The 15,369-nt window shown below is 34.2% G+C and overlaps 2 protein-coding genes across 2 annotated transcripts; both read left to right on the forward strand.

Moving 5' to 3' along the window:
• The first annotated feature begins 2,224 nt into the window (after positions 1 to 2,224).
• LOC112703126 (glucose-1-phosphate adenylyltransferase large subunit 1) lies at positions 2,225 to 5,620 on the forward strand. The gene is made up of 13 exons (XM_025754449.3): positions 2,225 to 2,889; positions 3,007 to 3,141; positions 3,208 to 3,378; positions 3,508 to 3,600; positions 3,676 to 3,759; positions 3,846 to 3,901; positions 4,057 to 4,150; positions 4,267 to 4,452; positions 4,550 to 4,630; positions 4,767 to 4,853; positions 4,942 to 5,046; positions 5,125 to 5,292; positions 5,395 to 5,620. The coding sequence occupies exons 1-13, from the start codon at positions 2,677 to 2,679 to the stop codon at positions 5,494 to 5,496; spliced, it is 1,575 nt and encodes a 524-aa protein (XP_025610234.1). The 5' UTR covers positions 2,225 to 2,676; the 3' UTR covers positions 5,497 to 5,620.
• Positions 5,621 to 7,586: 1,966 nt separating this feature from the next.
• LOC112703127 (SNF1-related protein kinase regulatory subunit gamma-1-like) lies at positions 7,587 to 9,544 on the forward strand. Its single transcript, XM_025754450.2, has 6 exons — positions 7,587 to 7,829; positions 7,907 to 8,091; positions 8,317 to 8,586; positions 8,677 to 8,759; positions 8,848 to 9,042; positions 9,124 to 9,544. The coding sequence occupies exons 1-6, from the start codon at positions 7,655 to 7,657 to the stop codon at positions 9,437 to 9,439; spliced, it is 1,224 nt and encodes a 407-aa protein (XP_025610235.1). The 5' UTR covers positions 7,587 to 7,654; the 3' UTR covers positions 9,440 to 9,544.
• The last annotated feature ends 5,825 nt before the right edge of the window (positions 9,545 to 15,369 follow it).

Raw genomic sequence — 15,369 nt, forward strand, 5'->3', positions numbered from 1 at the left:
AATAAAAGGCACAAACAAAACAAAACACACACAAAGATGTAGAAGTATTTCTTTTTTTTTTTTTGTGTGGTCTTGACAAAGATGTAGAAGTTAACTTATATGAATGTCACTACCCACTTGGGCCTAGGCTGATTAGCTTGATAACAAGCCTAACATTCAAATCAAACCCATTCCATTTCCATAACAGGTTCAAACAAAAGAATCAGGTAGGATGCTCTGCTCTTTTGGGAAAGTCATGACACGTGTACGGTGGTGCTTCACTCTTCAACTGACTACCAAGTACCAACCATGTGCTTCCTTCTTTCTTTCTTAAAATGCATTGAAGCCCATCCCTGCATCATGGGCCCATGCCTCCTTCCACGCGATCCTCATATTATTCTCGTATATTCATTCATTGTTTTCATTCATCCCAACCATTATTCTGTATATACTTTCTCCCCAGAGCTATTACCATAATCTTTTCTTTATTCTATTGTCAACTATATAATTTGAATCCAATGCAATTCAAATTAAAAATAAAATATACTAATAAGGTAGTTAAACTCCTATTAGTTTCGAACAAAATTTATTTTTTTAGTTAACCACATTATTTTTTAAGTTAAGGACTAATTTGTTATTAATTTAACTATTTGAGCTCTATTCAAGAATTTATTATTGACTAATGAATTGCAGTATGCACAGGACAAAATTTAAATCCTCAATACTTATTTAAACGAACAAATGAAGTGACCAATCGATCAATCCAAATTTATTTCAAACAAAATCTATTAATTAGTTAATTTTAATTATTCAACTATTTGAAATTTTGTATTCAACCGTGCTAAATGATCAAGGTCGCCAGTTAGAGCATTTGTGATGCATGGGATGGTGGGTTGCAGGGGATCCAGAACCATAAACACACTAACACAGATACTATCATGGGCCCACTCACTTTAACGATTTGATTTGGGCCCCACCGGGACAAAAACATTAAAATAGGGAAAAAAAATCGAACTATGATCAACTCAAATGCTCAATTCAAATGCACGGAATTGGAATAAGGTTCCTTCTCAATCTTAATTTTATTTTGAAAATACTTCCATTATAAAACACTTGCAATCAAGCAACTCGATCAGGGCAATTAACCGCTCAATAAATTTGATAATACTAAGAAAACAAAATAAACAATAAACACTTATTTTATTTAATATTTATTAAATAAATTTATTTTATTAAATATTAAATAAAATAAATTTTGACCGTTTATTTTATTTTTTTAATATTATCGAATTTTTTAAACAGTTGATTGTTTTGATTGAATTACTTGATTACAAATATTTTATAATGAAAATATTTTTCAAATAAAATTAAAATTGAGAAAAAATCTTTATTTTAATTTCATGCATTATATTAAATAAGATAAATTATAATTGTTTTTAACTGATTTTTTTTATTATCAAACATTTTTACAATAAATTATCTGGTTGGATGAAAATGATTATACTTATGTTAAGAATTAACATATATGCATAAACATATACATTCGTCTAGTTAAATAACTAATTTTTAACTTAAATAATTAATTTAAATTGATCAAGTGATTAGTTCACTTGTTCAGTTAAATAAGTGTGAAAGATTTAAATTTTATTTTGGATATGCAACAATCCTATATAGATATATTATATATTTATATAAAAAATATGTTTTAAGTAGATGTTGAATTAAAAACATCTCAATAAATACAAAAAATTTAATGATAAAGAGATCATTAATTAATAATTTAATATATTTTTTTTATAAAAATCAATTCTATTTTAAATTATCAACCTACGAATAGAATTAAAATTAAATCCAAATCATATCCTACCTTATATATTGTCATCCCTACCATCTATTAGCCGACCATTAATTATTAAATAGAATTCATATGACAATATATTAAAACGAAAGATAACATGAATAACCAAAAAAAAAAACTTTTAACTTAAATATCAATCAACATCACAACCAATCTTACATCTAACATATGATTAGCTTGGTTCATAATCAAGCTCAACAAAAGTAAAAAATCTCAATCTATCAATGCATAGCTCTAGCTCGCATGCACTGTTGCATACTTGCACATGTGACATGTACAAACCCCACTTTCCAATGGAAATGGTGACACGCGAACGAGTAAAACCAAATAACAACCGTAGGAATTAGAACAAAGATTAATTTATATACGAAAATGGCATTGCATTTCGTCGGTTAATGGGTTGGCCATGTGTAAGAGACGCCTAGAAAATTGGACTAAGGGAATTCAGAGCCATGGGCTATAGTGAAAAAAACAATCAATACGGGTCATTCATTATTTTTCTACTATTGTCTTTTCTTTTAGGGGATTTCACGTTACCAAAACCAGAAGATTTTTTTCCCCCAACCGTATTATATCAAAAAAATAAGTCATCCATTCATTCATTAGTCATAATAAATTAGGGTCTCTCTCCCTGGCTCACAAGCCAATAAAGGCAGCCATTACTAGCCTTCAAAACCACTCGATCGTTCACATTCACATTCCCTCCAATAATTTACCTTCAAAATTCTTAACTATTACCTCTTCTGATTGCTTCTCGGGATCCCCATTTTTTCGTTGTATCAAACTCTTCCTACTTCATTTGTTTGGTTTTTGTTTCATCTGGAGGTTTCTTTTCTGCAATGGCGTCTGCATGTGTGACCTTCCAAGCCAATACCCATTTACCAAACACAGAGAAAGGTGATATCTTTCATCAAGAGAATGGCTTCTTCGGTGAAAGAATCAAAAGGAGCTTCAATAGCAGCCCCTGTGTCGTTAAAGCTGCCCACAAGTGGGTCAAGCCTGGCGGTGTTTCTGCTGTTCTTACTTCAAAAAATTCCACCAAACAAACCCTGGTAAGATCAGTTCTGGAACGGAAAAAAAAAAAAAGATTATTCTTTTGAATGATTGTAGAATTATGTTCTTTGTTTCCTTGGCTGCATTTTTATTTTTATTATGCACTTCAATTTCAGAATCAGACACTACAAGTGCCTTCTTTCCTTAAGAAAAAGGTTGGGGCTGACCCAAACAATGTTGTTTCCATCATACTTGGAGGAGGATCAGGGGCTCATCTTTTTCCTCTCACCAAACGAGCTGCAACCCCTGCTGTAAGCGCAACGATCTTACCCTTTTAATCTTGGCGGTACAACGTTAATTTTGTGTGCATTTTGCAGGTACCTGTTGGTGGATGCTACAGGCTCATAGATATTCCAATGAGTAACTGCATCAACAGTGGCATTAACAAGATATTTGTGCTGACACAGTTCAACTCTGCTTCTCTAAATCGTCACATTGCACGCACCTATTTTGGAAATGGCATCAGCTTTGGGGATGGCTTTGTGGAGGTATGTCACCACCCCTTAACATGGACATTGGGCGGCAACTCTACTAGCTTTTATTGATAGACAAGTAGAAGCCACTAGAGTTTGTTTCTATTCATGAGGACTAATCAAATTCAACTAAGTGCCAAACAGGTTTTGGCTGCTACTCAAACACCAGGAGAAGCTGGAAAGAATTGGTTCCAAGGAACTGCAGATGCTGTGAGGCAATTTACATGGGTGTTTGAGGTGGGGAACTGATTTTATTTGTCAATTGATTATATGCCCTCTCTTCTTTGTATTTTAATAGAATATTTTTTGTAGGATGCCAAGAACAGAAATGTTGAGAATGTATTGATCTTGGCCGGAGATCATCTATACCGAATGGATTACATGGATCTCGTGCAGGTATATATTCAGATTGTTATATCAGGTTCATAATTACTTCATATCATTTTCCAAACTTCTCTGATGTGTCTACAACAAATAAACAGAGTCATGTTGATAGAAATGCTGATATCACAGTTTCTTGCGCTGCCGTGGGAGAAAGGTATTTTGAGTCTTTTGCTGCTATTATAATACAAGTATTTTACTTAAATTTCACTCTAAAGTGAATAGAAGCAACTACTTTTTTTTCAAAATAAAAATTCCAAATTTGTTATTTTTTTTTTCTGTTTAATTGCCATTTGCCTGCTTTCTGTTCAGCCGTGCATCAGATTATGGACTGGTCAAAGTAGATGACACAGGCCGAGTCATTCAATTTTCAGAAAAACCAAAGGATGATGATCTAAGAGCAATGGTAATGCACCTAACATGGCAAAGCTTTGCTAGTATTGACTTAAAACATACACAGATTATATGGGCATCACTTGCAATCTTAAACTTTCATTTGTATCTATGTTTGATTCTTTGCAGCATGTAGATACCTCTTTTCTTGGGTTGTCACCTCAAGATGCATCAATGTCACCATACGTTGCCTCTATGGGGGTCTATGTATTCAAAACAGATGTCTTACTCGATCTTCTGAAATGGAGATATCCTGCATCCAATGACTTCGGATCTGAAATCATTCCTGCAGCCGTGGAGGAATACAATGTCCATGTAAGAGAAATTCTACGAAATGTTTTTCTATCCATTCTACAAGGAACATTATCTACCATTTATCAGGAGCTAACAATGTAAAGTTGAATTTTTGCAGTCATACTTTTTTGGAGACTATTGGGAAGACATTGGAACAATAAAATCCTTTTTTGATGCTAACCTTGCTCTTACCAAAGAGGTGGGTTTGGCCAAGCCATTTTTCTCATTTTCTTATCCTCATTCTGCGATACAATGAACCTGCTAGAATGACAAAATTTGTTTGTTGTAGTTCAGTTTATTAGAGCTAATATCTGCTTTGTGCTACTATCTTGCAGAATCCAAAGTTCGAATTTTATGATCCCAAGAAACCCATTTTCACATCTCCAGGATTCCTACCACCAACAAAGATTGAGAATTGCAAGGTACAATAGTCTATCTTATAGAATCTTAAGTATAAAAAACATCATCATAAGATCTCTCTCTCATTGTATTTGAGTTTTTCTTTGGCAGATTGTGGATGCAATTATCTCTCACGGATGTTTCCTTAGAGAATCTACAGTCCAACATTCCATTGTTGGTGAACGTTCGCGGTTGGATTATGGCGTTGAGCTTCAGGTAAGTTACCATAAATTCTTGACCAAGGACGGTCCAGTCCATGCAGCACAACACTCATTTTAAAACCATGTTTTACAGGACACTGTAATGATGGGAGCAGACTATTACCAAACAGAAGCCGAAATTGCTTCTTTGATGGCAGAAGGGAAAGTCCCAATTGGGATTGGAAGGAACACCAAAATTAGGAACTGCATTATTGACAAGAATGCAAAGATCGGGAAAGATGTCATCATTGCAAACAGAGAAGTAAGCATAGCTACCCTTTTGATCACTTAGCAGTTATTCCGGTCCAGTGTGTGTGTGTGTGTGTGCGCCTAACCGAACCAATGCATTGCTTTCTCTGTATAGGGAGTTGAAGAAGCAGATAGGTCAGCAGATGGGTTCTACATTCGATCAGGAATCACCGTTGTAATGGAAAAGGCAACAATACAAGATAGCACCGTCATATGAACAGAGTTTGGGGGATGGTAGTGCTGCTGTACATGTAAATAGAAGCTTCCCCTTTCCCCCACTCCCTACCATGTAAAATTAATAATAAAAGCAATGAATGAAAATCATGATGCATTCAAGTTAAGTAGTTTGATGAAATGTTTTTTTTTTTTTTTGTTTTTTACAAAAGGAAGCTCGACACATGAGAGTGTAGCATAAAACAAACAGATACAAAAGCAAATCTAAACACAAAAGTTAACAATCTTATGTCATCTCCAACATTGCTATCAACAACCAATAGAATCAATATCAGTCCACTCTTTATAGCTCAAAAATGTCCTGTTTTGTATGACATCAACATTTACTTTTTTATTGTTGAAAATTCTGTTATTGCGTTCTAACCAGACATTCCAAATAATTACAAAGAATCCAGTCAGCCATCTCTTCTGCTCCTCTTTTCTATTAGGCGTGTCATTCCAACTCTCAAACAAGCTTTTAATGCTTCCTGAGATAGCCCAAACTCTATGAAAATATCTCAACCAAACGTTTTACACAAGACACAAATAGTATCATGCTGGTGAATTATGCCTAATCTACTCAATCTTTCTTTAGTATTCACTCTACTCACTAAAACAAACCAACCAAACAACTCAATTTTAGGCGGAACCAACTCTTTTTAGATCGAACTTGTGAAGCTATAACTCGTAATCTCCTCCGAAAGAGTCTCCGATTGCAACACCTGCAAAAAAGAGTTAGTAGAAAAAATATCTTTATTATCAAATTTTCAAACAAGATTATCTTCTCTGTCAGCTGATAGTTTCACTGGTCTTAACCTATCATGAAGTTGGTGAACTAGTTCCAACTCTCATTGAAACAACTCTCTCCTCCAATGAAAATTCCAAATCCACTCTAATCCATCCCAAAACCCACAATCTCCTATCACAAATCCTTGTTGGTTTGAAACAGAAAAGAGCCTTGAAAAACTTGCTTTCAAAGGACCACTCTAGACCCAGTTATCTTTCCAAAATAGTGTCCTTCGTCCATTACCAACTTCCATTGCTAGCCCACTAATAATTTTTTCTTTTACCTGATGTGCTTTTATATTCAACTGACAGATGTCTTTCTAGGGGCCACTTTTTACCGGTAGAGTCTAACTAAAAAGCATAACCTTATGATTCAAATTATTACACGAACAGACAATCTTCTTCCATAACGGACAATCTTCCTTGAAAAACCGCCACCACTACTTAAACAGCAACGCTGTGTTCCTGAGCACTGCATCCTCGACCCCCAACTCCTAGCCTTTTTAGGTGCTTGAACCACTTCCCACTTCTCTGTAAGGCAATCAACTTGTCAGTGACCGCCTTCGACATCTTGTATAGGCTAAGGTAATATACTAGCAGGCTATTCAACACCGATTTAATAAGAACTAGCTTGCCTGCTTTATTTAGAACCTTCGCTTTCCATAAGCTGAGCTTCTCTTCCACCTTATCTATGACTGGTTTCCAAGTCTTTACCAAATGCGGGTTCGCTCCTAGAGAAATTTCGAGATACCTAACAGGTAAAACAGCTTGCTTGTACTCTAGGAGGCCACACACCTGCTCCACCCACTCCTGTTCACAGTTAATTGAGATCAGATTCGACTTATCAAAGTTGATGCTCAACCCGACATTAGCTCAAGACAGCGCAACAACTTCTTATAATTTACAATTGTCTCTGTCTCCGGAGAACAAAATAAAATAGAGTCATCCGTAAATTATAGATATGACAGTTCAATATGATCTCTCCCAACTAGTAAAGGAGTAATACACACATTCCTTACAACTTCTCCCAACATCCTGCGTAGTACATCCACCATAAAAAAACAGAAGAAAAGACAAAAAATTTTATTGTCTTAGACCCCTCTGACATAGTGGCCGTACACACACTCCTTCACCCATATTCTATAACACAATATCCACATAGCTATGAAATGCTTTTTTATAATGAAAAGGCGATTAGTTCAATGGTTGAAACGTGAATGCTTCTCAATGGCCATAAAAATGCCTCGTGTCATGATGAGGGTAACTTGCACTAAAAAGATTGACACGTACTACTTTTGCCTTTGAATAAAACTTTGAAGAGTAATCTTGGCCCCTTAAATGGCGGTGATTGGAAGCGTGAGAGTGGAATATGCAAAATGCAATCAAGGCGAATATCAGAGGTGTTGAGCCTGTCGGAAAACGAGCACACTGCTAGTTGCTCATTCCTCAACGAGAGTGATGAGCGGAAACAACATGATTCAGCCTCAGCACTCCAACAATTTCTTGATCGCGTACCCGTTGGCTCTATATCCGGCATAACAGATTCACATGGTACTTTAGCTTCATATGCGTGTTCTGTTTGAAAGCAATACAATACCATGTATCCTTTACTTACGAATTATTATTAGTTTTGGAAGTGAAAGCTGAAAACACTCTAAAAGACGCGATTCATATGCTGTACGAAAAGGACGTGTTGGGTGCAGTCATTGTGGATGATCATGTATTACAATCAGAGGGCTGCTCTACCATGAGATTCTCTGATCGCTTCATCGGTTTCATTGATTTCCCAAGCATGGTTCTCTGGTGTCTCCGGGTAGCCTATTCACTCATTCATTCATTAGTACTAGAAAATATTTTTCTTTCGATAAATTTAATTCTAAAATTAACTAACCTATTATTTATACGGACATTTTTCGTAAGTACTTATTATTTTGGTGTATACGAATTGTAAATAATCATAAATAAACTTAATACTGTAAATAAAACACTAATCCCAACATATCTGCTCTCTTCGTCCCTCATACATAGAATGTCATAGGAATACGACAAGAAGATGATGGAAAATCCCACGCAAAAGGATATAAAGAGCGGTGGGTTTTTCTCCATCATTCTAGAGCAAATTCACGAGATTGGTCAAACCAAGATTGGCGAGTTGGCCAAGTCATTCCTATGGAAACCATATTTCCCAGTGCGCATGGATGACTCCGTTATGCACGCGCTGCTGCTTCTTTCGAAACATCGCCTCCATGTTTTACCAGTCATTCAGCAAAAGCATTTTGATCCTACACTCATCGCTCTTGTTACACAGGTATGTATCTATCTCCCTACTTTTGTGCTGTGAATTTTGTTTTAAGATACTTATGGTTGATGATGAAGGGCATATTTGGCTTTGTGCTAGAATGCTCTAGTCCAATTTCTTCTTCAATCGAATGGACTAGAGTGGTTCGATAGCATTGCAGATAACAAGTTTTCAGATTTGCGGTACTCTCACAGTCCTTACACGCATATATGCTTCTTTAAGTGAAATGGATTGGTCCATCATGTTGTATGTTGCTATTTTGGTCCACAGAGTTGAAGATCAAGAACCTCCTATTTGTGTATATGGGAACCAAACTGTTGCAGATGCTTTCAAGTTGCTATGGGAGAACCATAATACTTGTGCAGTTGCAGTTGTAGATCAACAAACTAAGAAGATTATGGGTAATGTGAGGAACAGTGACGTTTATCATCTCCTGAAGAGTGATGAAATCCTCAAAAATAGAACGTGAGTACAAAACTTGTCCTGTTTCTTTTTCTTACTTTCTCAACGTGAAAAAACGCGGGCTTGTGCGCTGTTGTATGACAGGATTTTAACTTTGAAAGAATTCATTCACATGGAGAGTGAAGCAAGAATGGAACCAGCAGTAACCAACAGGGAAAACGAAACAATGAAGCAAATAATGGAGCACATGATTGAGAGGAACAGCAGTTTCAGCTTTCTCGTGAATGAGAAGGAACAAGTCGCAGGTTTAGTGACGCTGAGAGACATTATTTTGCAGTTTGCACCACCGTGCGTGGATTCTAGCATTGGTGGAGGTGGTTTCTTCGAATTGGCGTTGGAACAGAGTGGTTGTTGTGTGAAAAATGGAACTATTGTTCCCAATTCAAGTAATACTAATTGACGAGGCAATATGCCAATAATGCCCCCACTTGCCTCCCTCGCCAAACGGAACCTTTTTTTATTGTAACTTCTTACCACATTATTTTAAGGCCAAGTTCATCCATTACTTACTTTTTGTCCTCCTTTCTACCATTAAATTATTCAAAAATGTTTGGTAGCAAAAAATAATTAATCAAAAACATTTAAAATTTATTTATTTAATATTAAATAAAGTAAATTTTGACTTTTTTTTAGCAATATCGTAAATTATTATTATTAGTTTATTATTCGTAGGGTCACACTCACACACTGTTTATAAAACAAAAATTAGTTATTTAATCAATCATAGTGTATTTTTATATTTTTATATATATACAAATCTGATATAAGTTAGTCACTCATCTCATATGTTACCTGTGCGTCGAATCACTTTTTTAATTCCAGTAAATACTTTTGTAGATGCACACTCATCTAATGCTCAATCAAAAATTCAAATCACTCTAGTTGCATTATCAATCCTGATTCATTGTATCGTGCTTTTTTCACTTCTCATCACGTTGAATTTTCTTCATCGTATCTTATTATCTTCTCTTCTCAATGTATTATGAATCATCATCGAGTCTCATCAAGAGTGTGATTCTCTTCATTTGAGCCGTTCTATTTTTTTGATAATATCATAATTTCAATTTTCATTCTCTGTTTTTCTTTTTAAATTTATTTTTTCTGTTTTTATTGTGTTTTTTATTCTATTTTGATAGTAGAGTTTTGATTTTTTTTTAATTATGCAATTTGGCTAAAATTGTAGTGCAAGGCTATGTAAAAGAAGGGATCTATTGTTAAAATTGATTCTTGTAACACCCTACTCTATAAAACTTTACACCTAAGATGTAAACTGAAAGTGACAAAGTGCTACGACTTCTAAAAGTATATATATATATATATATAGGAGCCTTTGAAGGAAAGCTAAAGTAAAAGCGTTAAACCGAGAAGCGCAGTACTCACAGTACTCACGTAAACGTTAATGTAACTGAAGCAAGCTAAGAGTAAACTAAGCATGAATATATATAAGAGAGTTTCAAGATACAAATAACAAGGCTTCTGACTCCGCTTGCGAAGTTGAAACCGGACAGAGCATATAAACATATATACATATAGAACTTGTTTATAGAACCTGTTTTTCCGAATCAACCTCTAAGATGGATAAAACATAATATATACAAAGGAGATTTAAAGTATCTATATATACATCAAAACAAAAATAAAATCCCAAAACACAAAGATCTTCGCTTTCAGAAGCTCCCAGTATGCCTCAACGAGGTGTCTCACGTCCTGCATCTAAAAATCACAAAATATGTATGGGTTAAGAACCAGAAGTCCAAGCATGGTAATGGTACTCACATAATTAACATATAATGTCTCAGAAAAGGCACAGGCAATCTTAGAACTTCCGACAATAGATTCAAATTTAAAACTAACATTTGAAACCATAAACAGGGTGAGGTATCTAAGGATTCTAGATTCCATCTCAATTTCTAACTTAACCCCTAAGTTCATCACCTTTCTTCCAATCCTCCGAAACACCGATGCACAGACAAACAATGCATACAAAGAAAATACAAGTAGTTTATAGTTACAGCAAACAGAACATATAGCAGTTAAGCATGAATATCAATTACGCAAATCCAAGAATGCAAAACCAAACAAGTCACTCAAATGCATATGATGCTTGCCTTCCCTACTGGCCGTGAGCTCATGTGTCGGTTACTTTGCCAGAATCCGACACATCCAGTAGATAACCCGGATATTATCCTCTTGAAAATTGGTGGGTGGTACACCACCACGAACCCCACCTGGCTGGCGGTACACCACCACAAATCCCACCATTGGGAGCGGTACACCACCACGAATCTCGCAAGATCTTCAGTTGGAAAAACATCGGCGGTAAATCACCACGAACCCACAAAACATTTTCTTTTAAAAATATACATGGGCGGTAAACCACCACGAACCCCACAAAACATTGTCATATCAAGTTCGTTATCAGTACAATCTAGTGTTTCAACACTTCTTATTCATAATTCACCACTTCTCAAACTTTCTTCATCTCTAAGTTTCCACTCCCCTTACATTTTTCTCACCACGCAACATACAACTAAGGTTTAGGGGTTAAAAGAATAAAAATAAGGATTTCAAAACATAAAATTCACTTTGTTGAAAACAGAGGTCACGTGTACGCGTGGGTGCGTTTTTCCTTGCTCGCATATGCGAGACACCAAACCCAAAGGGAATGGCCGCATCGCATGCGAGGCTCGCGTACACGAGTTATGCAGGGTGGCCAAAATGGTAAATGCTGCAGAATTTTAGTTTTACACATCAAACTTCCGACGCGCATAACTTTTTCTTTTTAAAATATTTTTCATCCGTTCTTTGAACGATATAAACCTTTTAGATTAAATTTTCTTTCTAGACAAGTGTGATAAAAATTGGAGGTACGGAGGTCAAGTTATGCTCTATCAAAGTTGGTAAAAAATTCAGAGTTTTCATTAGAAATACTAAACCTCAATTTTTAAAACACCTCTATTTCAACCTTTTCAAAGCTTACCATAACCCCATCAAGCCAACTCCAATCATTCCTCAATACACCATTTTATTCCATACTACACCAATTTCACAATTTCAATCATTTCTACACAATAAGTCATATCCAAAGCATCTTTATACAAAGTTATCAACAACATGCATATACACTTCATCATTCTCCATAAAATTGCATTATTTCTCCAACAACACCCTTAATTAGCTAAGCCTCATAAATACCAACCAAATCCAAATCATAAATAACATCAACATTTCAATAACATCATCATTACCACTTACCAATTTCAAGCATCAACAACACAAATAATTCAATCTTATCTTGCGGTCAACTAACCTAAATTTTCACGACACATTACATTTTAGTTACAAGAAATCAAAACCATACATTGGCCAATTTATCCCTATTCTCTAATGCTCGAAACACCACAAATTATCGTCGTTTTGCAAATACCCAAAGCTCCAAACCTCTTTCAAACAGAAATTCAACAACAATTGTCTGACCTCAAGCTTTTAACATCGTCAATTGACCACCAATTTCATCAATTTACCTCCATAACATATAATTCAATCTAATATCACATATATATCATTAAATCAACACTCCATATTATATATGAATAATTTCAAAAGGGTTAGAGGTTTCTTATCTTACCAACGGAAGCTAGGGACAGAACCAGTAAATCTACAAAGCTAATTTGCTCTTAAACACCAAAATTTAACAAATTCTCAAACCAAAGCTCAACAACTTTCGAAATTGAGATGAGAAAATCTGGGTGAGAAAACTCAAGTTTTTTTTACCAAATTGTTATAGAGGATTTCGATACAAACGTGTGGCCACTAACGACTCGTCAATTAGAACTTCAGATAGAAAGATATATGAATTTGAATGTGTGGTTAGGGTTTGGAGTCTTTTCTCCCCCATTTCCTTGTATTTAGTGTATGTGTGCTTGAATGGAGAGAGGAAATGACTGAGGCTATAAGTGAGGGTGAGTTTGCGTTGGGCCTTGGGCCCAAAGTGGGTTTGGTCTAATCGGTTCAGCCTGACGGTCTAATTTTAGGCCAAAAAAATTAAAATTAGTGTTAAAATTTGTATTTTAATTATTTTTATTTTTCTAAACTATAAAATTTAATTTTTTAATTTTTCGAATAATAATTAATTTATTAGTTAATTATTCATTAATTACTCGGTGTTTACATTAAGATTGCAAAAGAAATGTTACTATCTAAGAAAATATTACCATTCAAAAAATTTTAAAAAAATTTAAAATTTAAGTTTACCATCGAATTCACTAGGGGATTAATCCAACGGTAACAAGCTCAATTTTGCTAAATGAAAATTTATATCTGCAGCTAAATTCGCTGGTAGTTAGCGACAAACAAAAAAATTTGTCGGTAAATAATTATCGGTGAGGTTTATATCATCGAATTTATTCTGCCACTAAATCGATGGTAAACATATGACTGTCAGATATTTTTGGTAAATCCGTCGATAAATCTAACGGCATTCGACAAATTTCTTATCGTTGTCCAACATTTTCCTATTGATTTTCATTTACATAATTTACATTATTTGTAGACATTTTTATTCATTGCATTGTGTTTTTAAAGTTTCTTTGCAATATTGTTTATGCAAAAAATCATTTACCAAGGATAAGATTGAGATTACATCAAATTATATTTTATACAAACTTTTTTCTTTTAATATTCAAGTGAAATTTGTAAAGTTGAATGACAAAAAACATATATTATAATATTATTGTATAATAATTGAATTTTCAAATTTGATTTTAGTTTTGGAATTATTGATTATACTATATATTTATAGAATTCTCTAGAATTTTTATCTTGTTTCATAAAAATAAATATTTAGATATTATGATGAAGAATTCTAGAAAATAAGTAAATAAATTAAGTAACTAGAAAGATCTAGGAAGATAATATCTAGAAATATCTATAATATCCAAGAACTAGAATTATCTAAAAATTGTAATGAACCCAACTTGTGAAGCCTATAAATAGGCATCATTAAACTCATTGTAATTAACTAACAAACACAAATTATACTAGTCTTTATACTCTCTCCTTAATCCAACAATAATATAACTATCAATTTTTTCAAACTATTCATCCAAACTACTTATTCATCAAAACTATCCTTGCTACAATATTCAAATCCATAATACACTAAACCAACATCAAACTATTTCATAAAACTAACAGTGGCATCAGAGCTACGTTCGGTCATCTACTGGACATAAAATCTTTCTTCCTAACCTATCAACTATACATATCTATCAGATTATAATCCACTAAAAAAAATTATCTTTAACCATGAAAATTTCAACTATAAATATTCCGTTTTCATATTGTCAGAAGATAATTATGAGGACTGAAATTCTCAAATGAAAACCTTTCTATAAGTATAAGACTTGTGGGATATTGTCCACGAGGGTTCATCATGCCAGAGAATCAATCACACTTTCGCTACAGAAAAGAAGAAGTTGAAGGAAGAGCAACAAAAAAATTATATTGCTCTATGCTTCCTCTAACAAGCTATAATGAAAAAAATCTTCCCAAGGATAAGAGAAATATCGTCAGCTAAGAAAGTGTGAAAAAACTTGGAGCAAGTGTCCAGAGGTGACACAAAAGTACGCACAATCCTCCTTCAATCTCTAAGGAAGAAATCTGCAAATATGAAAATGAAAGATTTTGAGAAAATAAAAAATTACGATACAAGATTAATGAGCTTAGTAACTGAAATGAAAGCTTATGGGGAGAATTTGCCCGATGAAAAGATAATGAAAAAATTACTTATTGGTTTGCCTTCCAAATTTGATCATAAAGTGTCTACAATTGAAGAAACTAAGAATTTATCAACGCTAATAATATCAGAGTTAATAAGCTCATTACACACTTTTGAATAAAGACTGGCAAGTCAAGATGATGAAGATTCAATAGAAAATAAATTTCAGTCTAAGATAAATATAAAATCTCATAATCTAAATAAAATCGGAGAAAAAAAATTCTAGAAGTTCAGCCACTTCAAAAAAATAGAAAATAAAACTGATTATAGAAAACATATTGTCTATGTGGTATATGCAAGAAGACCAACCACCTAGAAAAAGGTTATTTGCATTGTGGAAAATCACAATGCCGTAATTGTAAAAGGTTTGGGTATATGAAGAAAGACTGTAGGATGAAGATCAATCATTGCGCAAACTTCTCTAAAGAAAAAGAGGGAGAAGAGTGTCTCTTCTATGCATCATCTCAAGAAGAGTGCAAGAAGAAAGATGACATATGGTATTTTTGATAGTGGTTGCAGTAATCACATGACAGGTGAGTAAAACCTATTTA

The sequence above is a fragment of the Arachis hypogaea genome, chromosome 7 (assembly GCF_003086295.3).
Source record: "Arachis hypogaea cultivar Tifrunner chromosome 7, arahy.Tifrunner.gnm2.J5K5, whole genome shotgun sequence".
In the NCBI taxonomy this organism is placed as follows: Eukaryota; Viridiplantae; Streptophyta; class Magnoliopsida; order Fabales; family Fabaceae; genus Arachis; species Arachis hypogaea.